This window comes from Natator depressus, chromosome 3 (genome assembly GCF_965152275.1).
Source record: "Natator depressus isolate rNatDep1 chromosome 3, rNatDep2.hap1, whole genome shotgun sequence".
Classification (NCBI taxonomy): domain Eukaryota; kingdom Metazoa; phylum Chordata; order Testudines; family Cheloniidae; genus Natator; species Natator depressus.
In genome coordinates, this window is record NC_134236.1 from 90917563 (window position 1) to 90942942 (window position 25380).

The 25380-nt window shown below is 44.1% G+C and overlaps 1 protein-coding gene across 3 annotated transcripts in view; it reads left to right on the forward strand.

Moving 5' to 3' along the window:
* Positions 1-25380, forward strand: part of DCBLD1 (discoidin, CUB and LCCL domain containing 1) — an 86283-nt gene that overhangs the window by 57429 nt on the left and 3474 nt on the right. For 2 of the 3 annotated variants that reach the window (XM_074948297.1, XM_074948298.1), the window contains 8 exons: positions 4004-4044; positions 4532-4747; positions 12013-12137; positions 17567-17714; positions 17807-17923; positions 19004-19094; positions 21753-21802; positions 22924-23043. In XM_074948297.1, the coding sequence (XP_074804398.1) occupies positions 4004-4044; positions 4532-4747; positions 12013-12137; positions 17567-17714; positions 17807-17923; positions 19004-19094; positions 21753-21802; positions 22924-23043 (908 nt within the window). The remainder of the gene's footprint in view (positions 1-4003; positions 4045-4531; positions 4748-12012; positions 12138-17566; positions 17715-17806; positions 17924-19003; positions 19095-21752; positions 21803-22923; positions 23044-25380) is intronic. The other variant, XM_074948299.1, reaches the window with a different exon arrangement.

Genomic DNA, 25380 nt, shown 5'->3' on the forward strand with positions numbered 1-25380 from the left:
ATGGGAAAACTCCCGTGGACTAAGATTTCATCCAAAATGTATCAGGGTTATAAACTCCTTTGCTTCCGGGCATAAATCAACCACTAACTGGCTGGGGACCGAAGATTAGAAGAAACTTCCCTCATGAGCATGTTATTTCGTAACTGTCCATTGTGAGGTATGCAACCCATCCCTTAAGTATCTGGTACTTGCTGCTGTTGGGATCAAGATACAGGATTAGATTGACCACTGGTCTGACCAGTGTGGCACTTCCATGTATAACTAAGTGGGGAGGTGAGAGGGGAATAATTTGATCTTATTTCAAAACATGAGTGAAGTGAGTGTTTGCCAGAAAGATAAAAGACAAAATTAGTAGGAAAAAACACTGTTTCTGTATTTTAAGTTTTTAAAAAGGGTTTCGTAATATGTATTTCAAACACTGAATAGCTATTCTGTTCTCGCAACACACACGCTATAACTAAAACTCCTCAGAACTGTCAGCGCTGGAAAGGATAACTCTTTGGCACCTAAACAATAGTATTTTATGAGCTTCAAATACCCCTTTATTTAAAGGCTTTCTATACTTTTTAAAAATCTCATTTACAGTGGATTTCAGTATTAAAGATTTATTTCATTTAGTGACTCTAGCTAAAGTTGACCTCATCAAAAGCTACTTCTGCTTGTGTGCATTGAGCCCTTAAATGTGGCTGTATTATAATTTGATGGTTAAGTTATGAATTGCTCACTTACCAGCTCCCCAGAACTGACCTTGGCCTCTCTGGCTTCATTTTTTATGCTATGTTATCTGTGATTTGCAGTTTCCATGATCTATGTGTGGACCTAGACACATGTATTGTATAATGAAGATACAGTGGCCACAGCTCAGATTTATCAGGCATTTCTGACATCTTAAGTGCAAATGTATCAGCTTTTACTTTGTCACCCGAGCTGGCCTATGAGTAAGGCCCTTTGTCTTCAGTTTTTACAGAATTTCCCTCCCCAAATTCCCAGATTTTGAAAAGAGCAAGTGTGGTTGGGTTTTACTGATTTTTAACCCGAATTTTGCAAGTGCTGGAATTCGCCAGCCCTGGCTCCATTCTCAAAGTCCCTGCTGGATGGCACAGCGTGCCTATGCAGAGAAGGGTAATTACCAGTTGGCAGCTACTGCTGCTGCATTGTGGAGGAGCAAGATGGGTCAGAAGCCAGGTTCCAGCAACCAAGACTGCTGCAGCAATAGGCCCCACAGGAAACAGGTTCCTATCACCCCCTGCCAACCCACTGCCTCTGGTGACTACCAGGTACCCTCCAATTCCACACCCAGAGGCTTTTCATGTTTGGTTTTCACAGATTTTTTACCCATTGCTAATTTTTTCTTTTTTTAAATAAATGTTGATAAATTCCCAGGAAATGTTTAAACAAAATAAAAACCAAAAACAAAGGGCTCTTACCCGTGAGGAACTCTGGGCTTACATCTGCACATGAAAGTATTTTTCTGTCTTTGAAAATAGAGATAATTGTTTAGGAATTGTAGAGATTAAGATTTGGATTACAACAGCATTGTTTACAAAATCTCCTCAAGGTGGACTCTATATTCAAAAGAGGACTTTAATAGTAAACATAGTGCAACAGAGAATCTTTCTTTTGACCAGTATTGTCACAAGTGGATTCTTTTGTAGAGCCTTATAGCTCTCTCTATCTGCTCAACAGAACTCTTAAGATTAATAAGGAAATGGGGAGCTTTATAGTCGTGTCTTACTGACTGTTATGTGAGAAAGTGAATGTTATGTGTGAAATGTCACCTATCACAAAATGAAAAATGATGAATTACAGTAATTAGATCAGCCCATTTTTAATGACCTGCAAAATGTAAAAGCTTCTTAAACTTGAAAATATTTTAGAAATTCTAATCTTCCCTCTTTTAGCTAAAGTTAGAGGCATCTATTTTAGACAGAGTTTCAGTGCCTTTCTTTGATGCAAAAAGAAAAAGACTTTGTAAGAGATACCTTTGTAAACATTGCTCTAGGAGTATTTATAATTCATTGATTTGACAGGCTTTGTGAGCCATGCTTTTGACAGTGGACCACTTTGTATTTAATAAATAAGCAAACATGCTTTTGCCTTAATATGCTTTTGGAAGTTATGTAAAATTCTGACATAGAGCATACAGAGCCCATACGATAGCCTGTGAGAAATGCCCTAGAGGAGTACCAGTTTCTCTTGCTGCTTTGACTCACCTGAACCCCCAAATAAATCAACTCCCTCTGTACAGTCTCTGTTTCTGAAAGTCATGGTTTTTCTGCAATCACCAATATTCCCTATCTAGAAAGTGGTGAAGGAAAGTGGTACTTCGACTGGTCTTCTCACGTGGCTACCCTTCCCTTCCTGTTCCCAGTTTGCTACAGCTCGGTTCTCAAAATATTTAATTCTGTGGGCCACTATTAGCCCGCAAACTAGAGTTGAGGACAAACTATCCTGGATGACTGTGAAAAAGCAACCTGGAAGGGAGTTCTGTTGTAATTTCAGTACAGAAGTTACTTTAAAGCATAACATACTGGCCAAGATTTTCCAAAGGGACTAGTGCAGTCCTCAAACTGTGGGGTTCACCCCTCTAAAAGAGTGCAGAGGAACATTTTGGGGGAGGGCTGGGCATGGTCAGGGAGGGAGTGCCCCAGCTCCACTCTGCCCCCCGCTCCACCCCCAACCCCGCTCCACCCCCAACCCCACTCCACCCCCTGCTCCAGCCCAACTCTGTCCTCATTCCTCTCCCAGGCCAGCCTTTAGCATCAGCTCCTGCCCCATCCCCAGTTCACCCCCAAGCTCTGCCTTCAGCCCAAGCTCCTCTGCTGAGTCAACTGTGCAGTAATGGAAGGGGAGCGTGGACAGATTCCATTACTTGGGAGGGGGCAGGGGCAGGACAGGAAAAGTTTGGGCAACACTGAACTACTGATTTTTGGTTGCCTAACTGGCAAAATCTTTCAGAGAACAGATTTTTAGGAAGTCCAAGCACCCATCCCTCTGAACATCAGGCCCCTTTAAGGTGCATTTTGATGGGCACCCATAATTCGTTGTCACTTTTTAAAGCTTTGCTATTTTACTGTTCTGCATTATTATGTGAGGTTTTGTGGAATGAGGCAGGATTATTTTTTGTTTAATGTCCTGTATTAAAATAACTCCATGGGTGGGGGAAGTGGGGAGAGAAGACAACAAATTTGGCTCTGTCTTCAGAGACAAAAGAGACATTTTAAAAACTTTAGTTGAACTTGATTATGGCAGAGCCATGTTATAACCAAATTAAAACCTCATTTTTTAGCCCTGATAGAGCGTGAGTGTTTATTTTTAACCCATTTGTGGTATCATTTGGCCACATTTAAAGACCAGACTAAAGTGTGATTCAGTTAAAACTAAGTTTAACTCACTGCGTCTGATTATCCTTGCACTTAAATTGGATTTACACCCGTGTAACTCCATTGATTTCAGTTGAGTTACTCTTGGTTTACATTCATGTGAGAGGAAAATTGGGCTTATTGTTTGAGCAGTGCGTGGCAGCTAGATACAGAGCTCCTGTTAACTCGGCATTTTGGCACTTTATGATGGTTTTGGTGGCTTTTCTGTTGCTTCGGTGGCTTTTCAGTAGCAGATGGGGAAATTGGGTTAGCATAAAAGTGCCCCAAAGTACCATAGGTTCTGCGTAGTGGAGATGCTTAAGGGGAAATGTGTTTTGAGGATGATAGTCTGGGTTGGGGGAGGGGTGAATCATTTTAAAGAATTTCTATATGCCAGAACCTGTAAAGGATGGTCTGAGTTTTGTCATTATGAGACCATGGCAAAAACAGGAGTGCCCTGACAAGAGGTGGATGAATAGCAAGATGTTGAAGATTGTCTATCTGGTCTGAGAGATTGTTAGATACAGAATACTCTCACCCCAAAGTGAGTATTCTGATCTTGGTCTAGTTTGTATGAGCAGCTCCTGACGTGTTCAATAACTCTTTCTGGTCATTCCCCCCACCCCTTTGTTTTCTTACAGTGGCTCTCTCTCAGACAAGCGGTTTGTGTTTACCTCAAATGGTAAGAAAAATACCTTTATTTTAGATATTCAAGTCTTGACTTGCAATTTTTTCCCTGTAAAAACTAAAATAACCTGAAAAATGTGAAACTACATAGAACGTGGTGGCTTTGAGGAGAGTAACTTCCTGCCAGTGTATTACAACTATAGCTTGTGATTGGGGAAGAGACAAAGCCAGGAAGAACACCCATGCATGTGGTTGAGAAGCCATGATGTGATAATATTATATCTATGGTGCTGGTACATGAATGGAGTTCCACTTCCATTCTGAGGGAGGTGGGACTGAGACTGGGTGAAGGAGTGGGAACATAGTAATCTGATACTGGATTGCCTGCTGCAAACATTATGCCTAACGGATGGCAGCACAGGAGGGAGAAACAGCAGGGAGGAGAATTATATGAGCTGGTTATTGTGGGTGGCCTTGGTGGGATATGCTGGGAAAATGCAAGTTGTCTCTTCCATCTCTCTCTGTATCGGAATTCCTTCTAGGTTGCAATAAATCCTTGAGTCTGGAAGATGGATTCATCCCCAACAGCCATATTACAGCATCGTCCTCTTGGGAAGAGACCAGTGAAATTGGGGAAAGTGTTCAGTGGTCTCCTGACAAGGCCTGGCTTCAAGTCCAAGGGATTTCATGGGCTTCCAACCATAGCAGCCACCGGGAGTGGTTAGAAATAGACTTGGGAGAGAAAAAGAGAATAACGGGTAAGTTACCTGCTGAATAACATGGCTGGTTTCCAAGCCAGAGGTATAAGTTCTGCTTTGAGTGATGTCCCTGTGGATGCTCCATTTTAGGTGTTCGTGTATCCCTGCGCTTTTAATCAGAGATTTATGGTAGCAGTGCCCGGTTGGGTCTCACATGCGCGGTCCCCATCTCGCACTGCTTCAGGCGGTTCACTAGCACTGTGCGACCAACCCTTCTTCAGTTCCTTCTCTACCACCTTTGGCTATGAGTCAGAGCATTCAGCAGCACCTCAGATCTTAGCTAAAATAGTATACCCAAGTTACTTCTAGTTTTATTATAGATTGTCAACCCTTTTTCATTCCTTTGGACGCATTTATTTAAAAAAAAAATAAAAAAAATCCTAATTTGTTTTTCCTGATTAGAAGTAGGTTTTTGTTGAACCCTTATTCCCAGTTCTCCCCTTAGGGGAGGGTGAAACTCTCCTCTCAGGGGCATGCCCGGTTCTCTGGGCTTTAAATGTTGCCTCACCTGTAGGCTATCAATTCCAGCGTCAGACAGGCATGCTCAGTATGTCCACTGCCTTGGCGAGAAACATGTTCTTCAAAAGAGTCCGCACTGCCATAACCTAACAGCCAGGACCAGGAAAGCCAGGGACTTGTAGCTAAAGCTGCTCCTAAAGGAGAAGTCCCTCAGGCCAGCATCTGAGCCAGAAGCCAGGACTCCCCTGGGACAAAAGTCCCCTATGGCAGCCTCTGACAGAGGCTCTACTTCTAAGTAGTAGATGCCACCATGGGTACTGAGTCAGTTCTTATACAAAAGGATTTAGCAGTCTCCTCAATGCCTGAATCGCCTATTCTCAGCACTGACATTACCCTGACTCACTCGGTACCAAATCACCCTTCCACTCCACCTCGCGCAGCTCCCCCTCTTTCGAGCAACGAGGATGATGTCGATGATGGAGAGATTTATTCCCACCACTCTTCTCTTATCCGCAATATGGCAGGACATGCCTCCACACTGCACACAAAGAATCCCAATGGTACGGGTACCCATGCATGGCACCCATGCCACCCTCCATCACAGTGGCTGTATTGGACACCATGGATGGCACATCCCACTTACCACCACAAATCTCCGAGGGAGAGCACACATCCATCACCTGCACTGTCGGTAGCGGGACCATCTCAGACCCCTGAGGACATTCCAGTAGAACAGGATGAACCCTTGGACCGAGACCAGGACATTGAACCTACCCTTCACTTTTCTTCTTCTTCTTCTTCTTCTCCTGATGACACCATTGTGCCCCCTATCCCAATGCTTATCTTCTCAGTAACTGTTCCAGTGCTTGTAATGTAAGGATTTAAAGCTGAACCCTGCATTCTTCATATGTCCAAAATTCCCATTGTTATGGGTGTTTTGGGAATACAGGAACACAGGTTTGGGCTGAGCTGTCTTATATGCCTTCTGTCATATCAATTATCTATAAACATTACGTTGTAGACATTCCACAATGTATTCACACAGTCAACAATAGAGCTTGGCTGTTGTGTCCTGATCAACCTGTAAATGGCTCTTTAGGGTCTATTTATGATGCACTCCCTGTATCAATAAATGAATATCTAAGCCTGGTCACTGAAACAATGGTATGTTCACATAAGTGGCGCTCCTATTGCGAGCTCCTTGCATAACAAATTTAAATTACCGTCACTTGTAAATGGATAAAGACCCTCATGATGGACCATAATCTGTGAGATCCATTGCCATTTTGGGGTCGGTAATCTTTTAAAATTCCATGGCATGTATTTACATAAAGAGCATCTTGAAAGTTTCCTAACCATATAATTTAAATCTGTCTTGTGAAATCTCTTCCTGCATTGGTGATGGAGTTCTTTATAAATACACCTTGCATGTAACAACACTGATTGGTTGACTGTGTAGCCTGGTATTAATCTAAGGTTTAAAGTACACCTTTCACAAAAAACAAGTTCTTTATTTAGGTCGTTACTTAGAGTTAATTAAGAAGGTGAAGCACACACAGAAACTTTAAGCTTTAGTTAATACAGATATTATTGAAACCATAGAAAAATCAACACACGTAAGTAGAAGAATAAGATTAAATACAGTAAAGTGCGTTACTTACAATCTTACATTGTGCATACTTGCAATCTTATGGAGACCATTAGAACCAAAGATAGAAGAAACAGTGAAGCACACTACAAGAGGAAATTGCTGGGCCAGGCTTCCTGTCTGACTGCCCATGCCATTATCCCAGGGTCCCAACTAGAGATGGGTTTGACAACCCTTTCTGCGCCTTTTTTCATTCCATCCACATACATCTGGGACCATATCTGATCAAGTCTCAGATCCCTATTTATATTTGGTATTCCAGGAGACCAATTTTAGGGTTCTGGTTGTTCATGTGTGGTATTCTGGTTGACCATAATTACATTTCTGACAGTTAACCCAATCATTCATGTCAGTCATAGAATCATAGAATATCAGGGTGGAAGGGACCTCAGGAGGTCATCTAGTCCAACTCACTGCTCAAAGCAGGACCAATCCCCAACTAAAGTATCCCAGCCAGGGCTTTGTCAAGCCTGACCTTAAAAACTTCAAGGGAAGGAGATTCCACCACCTCCCTAGGTAAGGCATTCCAGTGCTTCACCACCCTCCTAGTGAAAAAGTTTTTCCTAATATCCAACCTAAACCTCCCCCACTGCAACTTGAAACCATTACTCCTCGTTCTGTCATGTGGTACGACTGAGAACAATCTAGATCCATCTACTTTGGAACCCCCTTTCAGGTAGTTGAAAGCAGCTATCAAATCCCCCCTCATTCTTCTCTTCCGCAGACTAAACAATCCCGGTTCCCTCAGCCTCTCCTCATAAGTCATGTGTTCCAGTCCCCTAATCATTTTTGTTGCCCTCCTCTGGACATTTTCCAATTTTTTCACATCCTTCTTGTAGTGTGGTGCCCAAAACTGGACACAGTACTCCGGATGAGGCCTCATCAATGTCGAACAGAGGGGAACGATCACGTCCCTCGATCTGCTGGCAATGCCCCTACTTATACAGCCCAAAATGCCATTGGCCTTCTTGGCAACAAGGGCACACCGTTGACTCATATCCAGCTTCTCGTCCACTGTAACCCCTAGGTTCTTTTCTGCAGAACTGCTGCCGAGCCATTCGGTCACTAGTCTGTAACGGTGCATGGGATTCTTCCGTCCTAAGTGCAGGACTCTGCACTTGTCCTTGTTGAACCTCATCAGATTTCTTTTGGCCCAATCCTCTAATTTGTCTAGGTCCCTCTGTATCCTATCCCTACCCGCCAGCGTATCTACCTCTCTTCCCAGTTTAGTGTCATCTGCAAACTTGCTGAGGGTGCAATCCACGCCATCCTCCAGATCATTAATGAAGACATTGAACAAAACCAGCCTGAAGACCGACCCTTGGGGCACTCCACTTGATACCGGCTGCCAGCTAGACGTGGAGCCATTGATCACTACCCGTTGAGCCCGACAATCTAGCCAGCTTTCTATCTACCTTATAGTCCATTTATCCAGCTCATACTTCTTTAACTTGCTGGCAAGAATGCTGTGGGAGACTGTGTCAAAAGCTTTGCTAGAGTCAAGGAACAACACATCCACTGCTTTCCCCTCATCCACAGAGCCAGTTATCTCATCATAGAAGGCAATTAGATTCAGAATTGATTTCTTGAGGACCTGCTTCATGATTTTTCCAGGGACTGAGGTGAGGCTGACTGGCCTGTAGTTCCCAGGATCCTCCTTCTTCCCTTTTTTAAAGATTGGCACTACATTAGCCTTTTTCCAGTCTTCCGGGACTTCCCCCGATCGCCATGAGTTTTCAAAGATAATGGCCAATGGCTCTGCAATCACATCCGCCAACTCCTTTAGCACTCTCGGATGCAGCGCATCCGGCCCCATGGACTTGTGCTCATCCAGCTTTTCTAAATAGTCCCGAACCACTTCTTTCTCCACAGAGGGCTGGTCACCTCCTCCCCATGCTGTGCTGCTCAGTGCAGCAGTCTGGGAGCTGACCTTGTTCGTGAAGACAGAGGCAAAAAAAGCATTGAGTACGTTAGCATTTTCCACATCCTCTGTCACTAAGTTGCCTCCCTCATTTAGTAAGGGGCCCACACTTTCCTTGACTTTCTTCTTGTTGCTAACATACCTGAAGAAACCCTTCTTGTTACTCTTAACATCTCTTGCTAGCTGCAACTCCAGGTGTGATTTGGCCTTCCTGATTTCACTCCTGCATCCCCGAGCAATATTTTTATACTCTTCCCTGGTCATTTGTCCAATCTTCACTTCTTATAAGCTTCTTTTTTGTGTTTAAGATCAGCAAGGATTTCACTGTTAAGCCAAGCTTGTCACCTGCCATATTTACTATTCTTTCTACATATCGGGACGGTTTGTCCCAGTAACCTCAATAAGGATTCTTTAAAATACAGCCAGCTCTCCTGGACTCCTTTCCCCCTCATATTATTCTCCCAGGGGATCCTGCCCATCAGTTCCCTGAGGTTGTCAAAGTCTGCTTTTCTGAAGTCCAGGGTCCGTATTTTGCTGCTCTCCTTTCTACCCTGTGTCAGGATCCTGAACTCGACCATCTCATGGTCACTGCCTCCCAGGTTCCCATCCACTTTTGCTTCCCCTACTAATTCTTCCCGGTTTGTGAGCAGCAGGTCAAGAAGAGCTCTTCCCCTAGTTGGTTCTTCCAGCACTTGCACCAGGAAATTGTCCCCTACACTTTCCAAAAACTTCCTGGATTGTCTGTGCACCGCTGTATTGCTCTCCCAGCAGATATCAGGGTGATTGAAGTCTCCCATGAGAACCAGGGCCTGCGATCTAGTAACTTCCGTTAGTTGCCGGAAGAAAGCCTCGTCCACCTCTCCTCCTGGTCCGGTGGTCTATAGCAGCTATGTCCCACCACGACATCACCCTTTTTGCTCACACTTCTAAACTTAATTCAGAAACTCTCAAGTTTTTCTGCAGTTTCATACCAGAGCTCTGAGCAGTCATACTGCTCTCTTACATACAATGCAACTCCCCCACCTTTTCTGCCCTGCCTGTCCTTCCTGAACAGTTTATATCCATCCATGACAGTACTCCAGTCATGTGAGTTATCCCACCAAGTCTCAGTTATTCCAGTCACATCGTAATTCCTTGACTGTGCCAGGACTTCCAGTTCAACCTGCTTGTTTCCCAGGCTTCTTGCATTTGTGTATCGGTACTTGAGATAACTCGCTGATTGTCCCTTTTGCTCAGTAAGAGGCAGGAGCCCTCCCCTCTCGCGCTCTCCTGCTCATGCTTCCTCCCAGTATCCCACGTCCCAACTTCCCAACTTACCTCAGGGCTTTGATCTCCTTCCCCCGATGAACCTAGTTTAAAGCCCTCCTCACTAGGTTAGCCAGGCTGCTTGCGAAGATGCTCTTCCCTCTCTTCGTTAGGTGGAGCCCGTCTCTGCCTAGCACTTCTCCTTCTTGGAACACCATCCCATGGTCAAAGAATCCAAAGCCTTCTCTCCGATCCCACCTGCGTAGCCATTCGGTGACTTCCACGATTCGACAGTCTCTACCCAGGCCTTTTCCTTCCACGGGGAGGATGGACGAGAACACCACTTGCACCTCAAACTCCTTTATCCTTCTTCCCAGAGCCATGTAGTCTGCAGTGATCCTCTCAAGGTCATTCTTGGCAGTATCATTGGTGCCCACGTGGAGAAGCAGGAAGGGGTAGCGATCTGAGGGCTTGATGAGTCTCGGCAGTCTCTCCATCACATTGTGAATCCTAGCTCTTGGCAAGCAGCAGACTTCTTGGTTTTCCTGGTCGGGGCGGCAGATAGATGACTCAGTCCCCCGAGGAGAGAGTCCCTGAGCACCATCACCCGCCTCCTTCTCTTGGGAGTGGTGGTCGTGGAACCCCCATCCCGAGGACAGTGCATCTCATGCCTTCCAATCAGCAGAGTCTCCTTCTGTTCCCTTCCCTCAGATGTATCATCTGGTCCACTCTCCGCATTAGTACCTGTGGAGAGAACATGAAAACGGTTACTTACCTGTATCTGCGTTGCTGGTACATGGACGCTCCCCTTTCTTCTTCTGGAGGTGACATGCTGCCAAATTTCTTCACCGTTCTCCTGTCCCCGCTGCGCAGCCTGCTCTGAATCTTCAGAATGTTGTGTCCGTAGAAGCATATCCTGACGTCTGTCCAGGAAATCTTCAGTTTCTCTTGTGCAACACAGGGTCGATAGTTGTTTCTCCAGACCTTGAACCTTCTCTTCCAATAAGGAGACTAGCTTGCACTTTGTACAGACAAAGTCGCTTCTGTCCTGTGGAAGAAAGACAAACTTGGCACATCCAGTGCAGGTCACAACAGCTGAATGCTCCCCATCCATATTACCTTCCTTCTACGAGCTTCCTCAGGAGTTGTAGTAACTACTCAGAGAAGCCAGCAAGATGTACACCTCAGTGGGCTCTCCCCAGGCAAACTCCCTCTGTTAGCCTCTCTGCTGTTCACCACTCCGCTGGTTCACAGCTGACTAGCTTTTTATAATAGTCAGGCCCCCTCAAGGCTCACCTGGAACAAAGCACTCCCAATTCACACTTTCCTACTAGTTTTCCAAGTCCCTTTCCTAGTAGTTTTGTTGTGTTAATGTGGTTAGCTTTTATTGCAAAAAGCCCCTAAGATTTTAGCAATAAAATTGTTCAATTGTGGTTTATCTGTTTATTACATGATGCACTGCTAAACTATTAAAAGATACATATTGCTAGATTTTATAACCTTCGGTCAAGCATGTATTATTTCATAACCCTGGTCAAGCACATAATACTCATGCTAACTTATGCCAACTGCCAATTTCTATTAGGTGTCATTCTAAGTCCTTAATGCTTAAAACTATTGCCAAGCCTATTTTTACTACATATGTTTTGGTTCTCCTCCTCCTTACTGATACAGCTTCAATAACTTCCATTATTACTTCTATAAACATGCTTAGCAGATGGATGATATTTTACCCAAAACTATAGACTCTCCAAGATCAGGTCAGGGGTCCACAACAGAAGCCATGAAATTCACAGTATAAAACTCATTTTCTTCCCCCAGCCTGTTGGCTTTTTTTGAACTCCAAAGTTAATTTGAGAGGTGAATTAACAGTTCTTTTAGACAGACCTGTACCTTTATTTTTAACCCACTTCCTTTTTGAGTTGTGTATGAAAATGTTCCTTTTAAAAAAAAAAAAAACCTAACAAAATATGTTTTTTCTTTTGTTACAAGGGATTAGGACTACAGGATCCACTATGCTGAAGTTTAACTTTTATGTAAAGACTTTTATTATGAACTATAAAAATAACAACTCAAAATGGAGAACTTACAAAGGAATCCTAAGCAATGAAGAAAAGGTAAAAGGCGGTGAAGGGGGGATGGGAACACAAAAGAGAGAATTCTCTAAGATGCTTTGATATTGAAAGAAAGATTTTCACTGTCATGAAAGATTAATCAGTCTTCATCAGTGTAACTGCATCAATGTAATTTACTGGTGCAGTATGTCTGTGGGCTTATCTACACACAAAAGTGACCCCAGGTTAAGCAAAGGTGTTATTTAAAACTAATATAGATAAACTGGTGCAAAAAGTCTGTGTGGCTACTTTTTGGGGTTAGCTCAAGGAATCGGTGTATACAAAACCAAAATACGTGCTCTTAAGCCAAAATAAATGTCCACGCGGGAGTTTGCACAAGTTTAACTTAAATCGATTAAAAACTAAAATGAAAGCAGTGCAGATATCTCATGTAAACAAGGCCTACGTTAGAGGGTCGCACTGATGTAACTACCTTGAATTTCCTTGTTGGTCTACTCTGAACAAATCCCAAGAGCCTGCTCCTGAGTGTCCTCTCATTATTTTCAGTGGAACATGTGGGAGCTCAGCATGTTGCAGTACCAGGCCCTAACTGAGCATCAGTTCTCATAATAACCAAAATCTTGCTGTAGAGGGGTCTTTATAGATCCTAAAATTCTGAATCGAGAAAGTGGGTTCTTATTACTTCCACGTATCCTGCTTTAAATCGTTTGGAGAGAAATTTCAGTTGCACAATGTGGATTTCCTCAGGATTTTTAATATCCTACAACCTCAGTTTTTTGCCTGCAGTGAAAAATGGGTACAGTAACGGCTCTGAGCTATGCAAACTAGATATTTAAGGTTTGCGGGTTTGCACTATTCCACAATGATAATTCTTAAGTTTTTAAAAATTGACTTGATTGTTTTTAAATTCCACATGAATCAAAGTTTCCTTAGGGTAAACTTCTGACTGGTTCTACATTACTCCATCATTTAAAAAAAAATCTCGTAAGAAGCTGTTATACATGATCTTAAATAGAATTAATTCAGCCAGGGTTTCAGGTTTATACACTTTTCATTTAAACAAACTAATAAAAAGGTCCACTTGTAGAATAGGCTGCTGATCAGGCAGATTTTGTAAATACAATGAAGAGAACATAATCCAACAGTTCTTCTTCGAGTAGTGTCCCTATGGGTCCTCCACTCTACGTGTGCTCATCCCTGCGCTGCTGATTGGAGAACTTCGGTAGCAGTGTCTGTTGGGCCCACGCACACGCTCTCTCTCCTCTTGCTGCGCCATGCGACTAGCCGGTGAGTGCAGGCTAACCATCCTCAGTTCCTTCTCAACTGCCCCTGGCTACGGATGGAACCTTTAGCTGTCCATTAGCAGATTGTTAACTCACCTTTTCATTTGAAAATCCTTAGCTTTTAGAAATCTTTTAGCTTTCTTCTGACTCTTTATTTGGCTGTGCCTAAAAGAAGAAAGAAAAGACTTTATTCTTGTGTTACCCTTCTCCAAGGCTGGAGGGGTCATGCCCAGCTCTCTGGGCTTCAAGTGTCACATTTGCAGTGAGGTGATCCCAGTCATGGACAAGCTCTCCCAATGCACTCGCTGCCTTCGTGAGGGCCAACCGAGATCCTGCAAGGACAGAGAGCGCCACCAGAAAATCATGTTCATGGAGGTGGCTCTCCGACCCCAGCCTTCCGGCAGGTGTGACCCTTCCAATCAACCTTCGACTTCGAAGGATAGTGGGTCGAAGAAACGGTCCAGGGACCCCTCTCACAAGTCGAAAAAGAGAGCAGGAAGTCCCCTGAACGAGCCCAGGAATAGCTGAAAGTGATCACCATCCCGCTTGTTGTCCTCTGCGCCGCCAGCACCGAGATCATCTAGCACCCCATGCCTCATGACAACCATCGTTGTCTGGTACCGTTGATAGGCCCATGGACTGTTGGGGCACAGGCATTAACTCTTGGGCACAGAGAGAGAATGGAAAACATCCCGGTACGCAAGCTGACAGTACCACCAGTGGCACTGGGCCATCTGGCACTGGAAAGATCAGTATGGGTGAGGTCCCCATTATGTGTCCTCCCCTAAAGATTGTGCCCCCCCCCTCCCCAGTATTGGGAGGCATGAGTCGTGTATGCCTGTGGAGATATCCCTGCACATAAATCTCCTCGAGTTGAGAATGGTCAGGAATGCCTGAACCCATTTCTTCCCGCTGATAACAGGATCACATACAAAAATCCTGACAGACAACAGAGCCCACATGTATTATATCAACCATCAAGGAGGAGCCAGATCACCCTCCCTATGTACAGAGGCCATGAAACTATGGAACTGGGGCACCTCTCACAACATCACCTTGTCCGCGGCTTACCTCCCGGGCACGCAAAACTCGATAGCGGACAAGCCCAGTCACAAATTCCCATATGACCACAAGTGGGAGATGCACCCGGCAGGACTTCACAACTTGTTCACACGGTGAACACCGTCCACAGATTTCTTTTCCACTTACCAGAAAAAGAAGTGTATGCAATACTGTCCCAGAGCAGGGATTGGACAGCACGCTCAGGGCGATGCTCTCCTTCCCCCGTGGGATAAGGGCCTTCTTTTCCCCTTCCCTCCATTTCCTCTTCTGCTGAAGGGTCTGCTAAAGATAAAGAGGGGACGGAGCTTACATAATTTTGATTGCTCCCACATGGCCGCGACAGACCTGGTACCCTTACCTGATGCAGCTCGTGATGTACCCACTGATCTCCGTTCTGGCCACTTCGCACCGTCTCTCTCAGGGTGTTCCACACATTCCAACCTGGGGATCCTCTGCCTCAAAGCATGGCTCCTACATGGTCACAGCTCAAAAGAAGCACAGGAGGTTCTACTGCACAGCAGAAAGTCCTCCACACAATGCACTTACCTGCAGAAATGGTTCGGGTTCCAGATTTGGTGCATGTCTCAACAAATCTCCCTGGTGTCAGCAACTCTTCCACATATTCTGGAATATGCCCTGACCCTGAAAAAATAGGGGTTATCCCTGAGCTCTCTCAGGGTCCACCTAACAACTATTACAGTATTTCACCAGCCCATAGAGAGGTGCTCAGTACTATCGCACCCAACCATTAAAAGGCTCCTTAAGGGAATGTCATAAATATAAAGGGAAGGGTAACCACCTTTCTGTATACAGAACTATAAAATCCCTCCTGGCCAGAGGCAAAACCCTTTCACCTGTAAAGGGTTAAGAAGCTAAAATAACCTCGCTGGCACCTGACCAAAATGACCAATGAGGAGACAAGTTACTTTCAAAGCTGGAGGGGGTGGAACAAAGGGTCTGTCTTTCTGTGTGAGGCTTTTGCTGGGAACAGAACAGGAATGGAGTATTAGAACTTGTTAGTAAGTAATCTAGCTAGAAATGCATTATATCTCCTTTTGTTTAAATGGCTGGTAAATAAGCTGTGCTGAATGGAATGTATATTCCTGTTTTTGTGTCTTTTTGTAACTTAAGGTTTTGCCTAGAGGGATTCTCTGTGTTTGGAATCTGATTACCCTGTAAGGTATTTACCATCCTGATTTTACAGAGGTGATTCTTTTACTTTTTTCTTAATTAAAATTCTTCTTTTAAGATCCTGATTGCTTTTTCATTGTTCTTAAGATCCAAGGGTTTGGGTCTGTGTTCACCTATGCAAATTGGTGAGGATTTTTATCAAGCCTTCCCCAGGAAAGGGGGTGTAGGGCTTGGGGGGGATATTTTGGGGGGAAGACGTCTCCAAGTGGGCTCTTTCCCTGTTCTTTGTTTAACACGCTTGGTGGTGGCAGCATAGGGTTCAAGGACAAGGCAAAGTTTGTACCTTGAGGAAGTTTTTAACCTAACCTGGTAAGAATAAGCTTAGGGGGTCTTTCATGCAGGTCCCCCCATCTGTACCCTAGAGTTCAGAGTGGGGAAGGAACCTTGACAGAGAATACAAACCTCTTCCCTCAACCTCGACTTCCTATCCTCTCAGGACCTAAACCTGGTGTTGAAAGGACTGACCAGGCTCCCCCTTTGAACCTATGGCTACCTGTTCACTAGCATACCAATCGATGAAAACAGCTTTTCTGATTGCAGTTACCTTGGCTAGAAGAATAGGGGAAATAGCAGCTCTGATGGCGTATCCCCCGTACAGTGTTTTTCCCTGACAAGGTTCCACTTAGGCCGCATCCAAGGTTCATCTCTAAAGTTACCTCCTTGTTTCACATGAATCAGTCTATTTCCCTTCCCGCCTTCTACCCCAAGCCTCACCGAGACAATAGGGAGGCCATACTCCATACCTTAGATGTTATGAGAGCCCTTGCATTCTACCTCAATAGGACAAAGGCCTTGAGGAAGTTCCCTAGACTGTTCCTCTCTATGGCGGAAAGGTGTAAGGGCTCAGCGATATCAGCCCAAAGACTCTCTATGTGGGTCTTGAATTGAGTCAGACAGTGCTACCAAATTCATAACATGACCCCTCTGGACTCGATCTGTACACATTCCACGAAATCAATCTCCTCATCTGTCGCCTTCCTCAGGAATGTCCCCATCTCAGAGATCTACAGAGCAGCGACATGGGCCTCAGCCAACACCTTTGCAGAACATTACACAATCACCAGGAACTCTGCCTCTGATGCCATCTTTGGCTCCACAGTACTGTCATCTGTGACAAACCTGACTCCGAAGTCCCAGGCCTCCAAGCGGGGCACTGCTCAGGAGTCACTTAGAATGGAGCACCCATGGGGACACTACTCGAAGAAGAAGTTACTCACCTTGTGCAGTAACGATGGTTCATCGATCTGTGTCCCTCTATGGGCGTTCCACTACCCGCCCTTCTCTCCTCTATTTCTGAGTTCTCATTGACTCTGCGGCCGCGAAGGAACTGAGGATGGTTGGCCAGCATGTGCTGGCTAGCCTCGTGGCGCAGCGCGAGGAGAGACAGCACACGTGTGGGCCGAACAGACACTGCTACCAAAGTTCTCCAGTCAGCAGTGCAGGGATGCACATACACCTACAGTGGATCAGCCATAGGGGGACACACATCTTGAAGAACCATCGTTACTGCACAAGGTGAGTAACTTCTTTTTGGTCACTCATTTAGATTTTGCTGAAGAAAAGAAGTAGTTTACAAAACATTTTTCATGATTTGATTTCCATAAAAAGTTTTGTTTTGCTTTTGATGCAGGAGGGATTGTTAATTCAAACACAGTAGCATGCATTAGCACAATGCTGATCAGAAAATGAAAATGGCAAGTCTTATTTCTTTGTCCAAGCTGAAGTAAGCGCAAAATGTGAACTTTAGCAAAAACTGTAAAGTAAATTTCTTTTAAAATTTACTTCTAATAGTCTTAAAGTTGCAACACAGTTTAAGATATTTTTGAATGAGGTTTAGGTTGACAAGCATCCCTCTTTAAATGTAGGATGTTCTGTATTTTTAACAAACTCACTCTGAAAACAGAGCAATTAAAGAGTTTGTGCTTTACGTTGCAGGTATTCCAAGGCAACTCTAATTATGGGGACCTAGTACGCAATAATTTTATCCCTCCTATAGTGGCCCGATACGTGCGGATCATTCCACAGACCTGGCACCAAAGAATAGCATTGAAGGTGGAGATGATTGGTTGTCGAATAACACAAGGTAAGTGGTAAGCAATACTTTCCGGAGCCCAGTGGAGCAATGGAATCCCAAAACCCACGACAGCTCAGTTGTTTTCCCTTTTCCTTTTGCAGCTAACAACTCATTTACTCACCCAATGTGGCAAAGACCAAGTCAAAGCACAGGTGTAGCAGTTGGAAAAGAAGACAGAACCATCACAGAACCCATCCCATCGGAAGACACTAGCTTAGGTAACACTAGAACAGTACAGTCTCTCTAAAGTGTGCCATCTTTTTGAGATGTGTACTTCCTGTTCTACCAGGCATCTACACTTTGCCAGATCCAACTGTTCCCATCTCATCAGTGTTCTTTAATGGTTATCTTCAAATGTGAGGGTGAGGGGAGTCCTCTTTGCTTCTTTATGAAGGATAAAGAGAACTTGAAATCCTTAAATTTTTTTTTTAAACCTTTTATATATCAGGAATTACCGTCCCTATTTTGTCTCCTTTGATGGACTCAGAAAAGTAGATTGATATCTTGCTCAGACCTTTGAAGGGTCAGTGATGTTGATTTTTTCTTTTTTTTTAAACAAAGAACTTTTCTTCCAGATGTTTTTCAGGTGTTTGACTCTAACAGAAGTAACTGATACCAGTGGGCTCAGACAAGCATTTGCCAGTGGATTTCAAAGATATTTAATGATAGCAGGGGATGGAGAGACTCAGGACTCTTCTTCAACCTTTCCCTGACCTGTCTTTCCCCCACCTCTGGCTCCTTGTCACTGTCCTGTTCTCTTTGCCTACCCAGCTCCAGTCTCACTTTACAGGTTTCTCATCCCTGTCTCCTTGCCCAGTCAGTTCTAGTCTCCCCCTCCAGGCTCTTCCTCCAGTCTGTTTCTCTCCCTTCCCCCTAAGACTGGTTCCCAGTCCTGCTCTCCCTCCCTGAGTTCATCCTGTGTAGTCCCCTCTCCCCCACAAAGTTACTAGCAATTGAAAATAGGGTCTTTATAATGGGAAGTGTCAGGCAACCTTAATAGGTGGTACTACCAACCCAGACTATAATAAGAAAGAATTTTACCTTTGGAAGGATGTATACAGGTATTGAGCAACACAGAGACCTAGAGAAAATGTATTTGGGATCAATACAGCTGCACCTATTTACATTAAATCTAAATTTGGCTCACGGCCTCCTGCGGTATTGTGCCTTCACTTTCTCATGCACTCTCAAATCAAGATGTTTATCTATTCATTTTCAGGGTATTCTCCTAAAACAAAACGTACCTAGCTCTGGAAACCTGTGCCCGTGTTACCTTTATTTTTTTTTTTCCCCTGCAGGGTTAAAACTTACAGCTATAGTTGTCCCAGTCCTAGTTGGGCTGTGTCTGTTCCTGCTCTCTGGGATTTGTATCTGTGCAGTCATACGAAAGTAAGAGATTTTATTTTTCATCATCTAAATTAAGAGCTGCAGTGGCATAGCTCGGGGGTTCTCAGCCTTTTGCTTTCTGAGCCCCCCTCAACATGCTATAAAAATTCCATGGCTCAGCTGTGCCACAACTGTTTTTCTGCATACAAAAGCCAGGGCCAGCGCTAATGGGAAACAAGCAGGGCAATTGCCTGGGGCCCCATGCCATAGGCAGCCCTGTGAAGCTAAGGACTTGTCTACACTGGCACTCTACAGCGCTGCAACTTTCTCGCTCAGGGCTGTGAAAAACCGCGCCCTTGAGCACAGCAAGTTTCAGCGCTGTAAAGTGCCAGTGTAGACAGTGCTGGACGTAGACGCGCCCCTCATGGAGGTGGGTTTTTTAGTGTGCTGGGAGAGCTCTCTCCCAGCGCTCTGCCGCGACCACACAAGCCATGTAGTAGCACTTTAACGTTGCCAGTGTAGACTAGCCAAATACAGAGGTGATGTAAAATAGCACCCTTTACGCTAGCTCAGATTCCTATGTAATTGGTTAATCTGCTCAAACCTACCTACCCCCATTTACTGATTAATAATGGCGTCTAGGCTGGTGTAACTTGCACACCTAGGAACCAAAAGAAAGTAGAGTGGAAGCTATTTTAATTGTTGTCTCGTCCCCCTCTTATTGGTGGTGTTGCTACATTCATCTCTGCTGGTTCCTTGATATGTGAATTAGACCAGCTTTGACTCAGTGGGCCAAATTCAGAGCTGCCATGTAAGGGGGTGCATAAAACACATGTTGGGAAGTAAAGCTCTGCAGCTGTCACACACGTTGAGAGGGCTGGAAAAAGGTAAATTTCACTCGCTTAGACTCCCCCATCTCTTCCATTAATTTGAGCTCTGCCCAGTGGATACAAATGTCAGCAGATGAAGTTTGGGGGTAGGGACAAAGTTCCCTTTGACATCACCTCCCTGTGAAAAGGGTTTGCATCTCCTCAGAGTCCAGCACCAAATCTAGGGTTTCTAACAACTGTGCAAAGAATTCAGGATAGCAATCCTAACACAACCAGGAAGATAACATCCGAGCTGGCATACAGGGACATGAACAAACCAAATGAACTGCTAAGAGATCACCATTTTCCAGTGCCTTTTCCCAGCTCAAACAGCTGGGGGGAAACAAATGTAACAAGTTTCAGAGTAGCGGCCGTGTTAGTCTGTATCCGCAAAAAGAACAGGAGGACTTGTGGCACCTTAGAGACTAACACATTTATTAGAGCATAAGCTTTTGTGGGCTACAGCCCACTTCATCGGATGCATAGAATGGAACATATAGTTAGATATATAGATATATATACATATACAGATAAGTTGGAAGTTACCATACAAACTGTGAGAGGCTAATTAGTTAAGATGAGCTATTATCAGCAGGAGAAAAAACCTTTTGTAGTGATAATCAAGATGGCCCATTTAGACAGGTGACAAGAAGGTGTGAGGATACTTAAGGAAATAGATTCAATATGTGTAATGACCCAGCCACTCCCAGTCTCTATTCAAGCCTAAGTTAATGGTATCTAGTTTGCATATTAATTCAAGCTCAGCAGTTTCTCGTTGGCGCCTGTTTTTGAAGCTTTTCTGTTGCAAAATTGCCACCCTTAAATCTTTTACTGAGTGGCCAGAGAGGTTGAAGTGTTCTCCTACCAGTTTTTGAATGTTATGATTCCTGATGTCAGATTTGTGTCCATTTATTCTTTTGCGTAGAGACTGTCCAGTTTGGCCAATGTACATGGCAGAGGGGCATTGCTGGCACATGATGGCACATATCACATTGGTAGATGTGCAGGTGAACAAGCCCCTGATCACGTGGTTAGTGTGATTAGGTCCTATGATGGTGTCACTTGAATAAATATGTGGACAGAGTTGGCATCGGGCTTTGTTGCAAGGATAGGTTCCTGGGTTAATGTTTTTGTTGTGTGGTGTGTGGTTGCTGGTGAGTATTTGCTTCAGGTTGGGGGCTGTCTGTAAGCAAGGACTGGCCTGTCTCCCAAGATCTGAGAGAGTGAGGGATCATTTTTCAGGATAGGTTTTAATCTTTGATGATGCGCTGGAGAGGTTTTAGTTGGGGGCTGAAGGTGACGGCTAGTGGCGTTCTGTTATTTTCTTTGTTGGGCCTGTCCTGTAGTAGGTGACTTCTGGGTACTCTTCTGGCTCTGTCAATCTGTTTCTTCACTTCAGCAGGTGGGTATTCTAGTTTTAAGAATGCTTGATAGAGATCTTGTAGGTGTTTGTCTCTGTCTGAAGGATTGGAGCAAATGCGGTTGTATTTTAGAGCTTGGCTGTAGACAATGGATCGTGTGGTGTGTCCTGGGTGGAAGCTGGAGGCATGTAGGTAAGTATAGGTCAGTAGGTTTCCGGTATAGGATGGTGTTTATGTGACCATTGCTTATTAGCACAGTAGTGTCCAGACAATGGACCGCTTGTGTGGATTGGTCTAGGCTGAGGTTGATGGTGGGATGGAAACTGTAACAAGATTCAGCATTCACGTCCCCTACTATATAATAAGTGCTGTTACCCAGAAACTAATGGGGGATGATTTTCCTCACCTGGTAAACATGATGACTGACACTAAGGCATGAAGGTGAAGTTCTGTGAGGGACAAAACCTTACAAACATATTCCTGCCTTACAGGAGAGAGGCAAAAGAAGGTGCTTATGGCTCATCTGATGCACAAAACGCAGGTTAGTGGAGAATCATGCTCTCTCCTTTCTATGGGTTGATGGGAAGGATCAAACAATTGAACATCAATTGCATCATTTTCCTTTCGTTTTAATTCACAGTATCACAAAGGGATTAGGGAAAATGATACCACTACTAGTGCCACCCGAAAACAGCAGCCCTAGCAAACCAGTTACGTGGCTTCCACAACAGAAATGCAATTAGCAAGTGAAAGAGAGACTTTGGGTCACAAACTTTGAGAGTGTTCCCTCTGGAAAAAACACCTACCCTCCAGCAAATTGCTCCTTTCCTTTCCCTCTTCTGCAGCACAGGGGTTAGCCTCTCCCTAAGGAGGCCAAGACATGGTTTTAATGTGGCTTCCTCTGCTGACCCTCTCCCTAATTCCTAAAAAAAAAAAAAAAAGCCCAGTAATACTGAATTGTGCTTCATTCATCATATCTGAAGAGAATATTGGCTGGGGGGTTTTGCTTTTGGAAGATGCCTGCAAACATCCTTTTGAAGTAACATCTTTTGTGTCTCAGTTGATTAGGCTGTCTAGGGCGGGTTTCATTTAGAGTAGGGAATCTGAGTTCAGCTGCTGTTTAGTTCCTCTCTAGTGGAGCACCCTGCTCCTCTGCCAGTTAGATGGTGAAACATCCATCTGAAACAGAAGAAAGCAAAAGAAATTAACTTCCCCTCCACTTGTCTCGGAAGTAATCTTGAAACAGACCAACACAGAATACTCCTCTCTCAACAGGTGCCAAAGGATAATATTATCCTGTAAGGGGGGAGGGTCCGAGAGCCCAGTCTCCAGCCTAAGCCTGAATATCTACACTGCAAGTTCATAACCCTGATGCCCAGGCCTCAGTCAGCTGCAGGTGTTTTACTGAAGTGTAGACTTACCTTAAATGTTCAGGTGGACCCTGCTGCCATGCACTAAAATTTCCCTAGTGCACTTTAATATACTCCTGTTTCAAAGCAGTGTAATTCAAAGTGTACTGGTTAGTGCACGGCAGCAGGGTCCACACGGACACTTAGTGCACGGCAGGCTAGTGCAGGGTAGATTTACACCCCAGCTTCTGGTGAACTAAGTGTTCATTTGGACAGGCCTTTAATGTTTTCTGCGTTCATTTATTTCTTCTAGGTTGTTGGAAACAGATCAAGCAGCCCTTTGTCAGACATCAGTCAACAGAATTTACCATCAGCTATAATAATGAAAAGGAGACTCCACAAAAGCTGGATCTAGTCACAAGTGACATGGCAGGTAACAACAGTTACATTCTTTGAGATGGATTCACCTTCTTCTGGATGTATAGTATATAATGGAGAGAGGGGCAGGCAAATACTATCTGAGCAAAACTCTGGCTGCATCAAGAGTAAGCATGTGAGGCAGGACCCAAGAATTAATGTGCCTTCCCTTGTGCATTGAACTAGTGAAATGGGAGACTATATTGGAAAAATGTACAGGAGATTTCTTAACTCTCTCTCTTTTTTTAGTTTTGAAATTAAAACTTCCCTCCATGATGTAGAGAGAGATTTGTTTTCTCCTGGTGAAACAGTTATAATTTAAAAAAAGAACAGGAGGACTTGTGGCACCTTAGAGACTAACAAATTTATTTGAGCATAAGCATAAGCTTCTGTATTGATAGACACAATACAAAAACCTGACTAGAATAGACTAGATTGCCATTGCTGATTGCGATTTTCTGTTTCTTTAGTCATGTTTGTATTTAATGTCTCATTTCTTCACAAAAGTTGAGTGACCTGAACAAAGAGTCAGTTTCTCCAACAGTTTGAGCTAATGCCCAACTAGAGATCCTGTTGAGACCTCTGTTCATGTCACTTAGTGTCTGAACCATTGTGGAAGCCAGGCCCCCTGAAGTCAATGTAGTTAAGTAAAACAATGATGTATTAATCTGCTGTGTTACCTTAGCTGCAACTCATTGTTTGGACAGAGCAAATTCCAGCCCTCAGTCCCTGTTTGCATCCCAAATAGATTCTTCATTCCTTCTCTAAGCACCTCCTATCCCTGCCTATGTTTTCTCTGTCTGGAAAGGTTCGTGAGCCCAACCATTTTATGGGATCAGTCAGCACTGCATGGATCTTCCCTGCAAGACTAATTTGCTATCCCCAGCACCCCAAAATTCCAGCTTGCCTTTGAGATCAGTTGTCAGAGAAATGCAGTGAAGATCAAATAAAGTAAACTGTGACTAGGGTTTAATTTGAATTCCATATGACACTATCATGGATGTATTGGTGCTAGCTGTAACAGGATCCTTCTGAATAAATAATGTTACGATGGTCTATAAAAAGTGTATTATATGAGAGGGGTGAATAAATATTACTTGTACATGTGGTTATGTGAGGAGATACCCTGCATGGATCCACGCTTTTTGCCTAATGGCCAATGCTTTATAGAGGGTTCCAAGCACTCATGCCATGGGGTGAAAATTTCTAAATTCTGGGGATTTATATAAGGCAATGTTTGAGATTTGGTATTTTATGTATACTGGCCTTAAAAGCAAACGGTAAAGCTGAAAAAAGTGAGTTAATCCCAGGAATGTGTGCTGAAGGCACCTCTGTAACCAGGTTGTGGAGGGCATTCACCTTAGAAATATGGTTTTTTTTAAATCCCTGATATAATTCTTCGCTGTCAAATTCTCTAGTAGTTACTAGTTCCTAAAGAAATCCCAGAATGGATCAGGATACTTCATCAAATCCTATTAGGAGTTCCATGGAACTGAAGGTGGGAGTGGCATCAGGGAATTATTTGTTGTTTATTTAGTACACCAATAGTCTCAGCACTGTACAGATAAAGACAAGACCTTCTCTGTCCCAAAGAGCTTACAGTGTAGTTTGAGATGCAAAACAAGAAGTGCCAGAGAATTTCAATGGGAGATGTAGGTCTGAATTCAGCTCATGTCAGAGAAACTGAATTGAACTTCTTAAGGACTACACCAAAACGTGGCAGTTTCTATCAGTGCTGTGTAACAGAGCTGTGCAGGTCAGTTCATCTGCAAAGAGAAGAGGACAGATTTTAGTCTCTTAGATTCAGGCGAGTGAAAATGTTGCAATTTTCTCTTACTGTTTTTGTTTTTAAGTAATTTTCACCAAGGTAATCCTTTAGCAGGGGCTTTCTTGATTGGAGTTGCAAACACCCCTGTTGACACTGCAGATCCTCTGATCTTACCTCTGGCTCCTCCATGGGTCATTTGCTGGTTCTGATCCTCTTCCTGCTATCCTCCCAGATCTAGGTGACCTGTCCAGTAATCTCCTTCCTTGCTGTTCCCACTCTTCCCTCGCCTCCAGCTCCAAGCCGACATCACACATTACACACTTCCCTTGACCCGTTGGACTCCAACACCTTCCTTCTTGGTTGTTGTCCCGTTCAGCTTTCTCCTTCCACTTGCCATTTGACTGGCCTAAGATTCCTTTTTAGTAATGCAGGAACTGGGGGTGGGGGAGGAGGTTAACCATCCTGTAGGCATCGCAGAGAACTTCTCACGTGTGAAAAAAATTCCTATCAACTTGATGCAAGTTCCCTTGCCAAACTTATCAAGAAGCCCATATCCTGCTGACACTGAACTTTTATCCTCTCTCT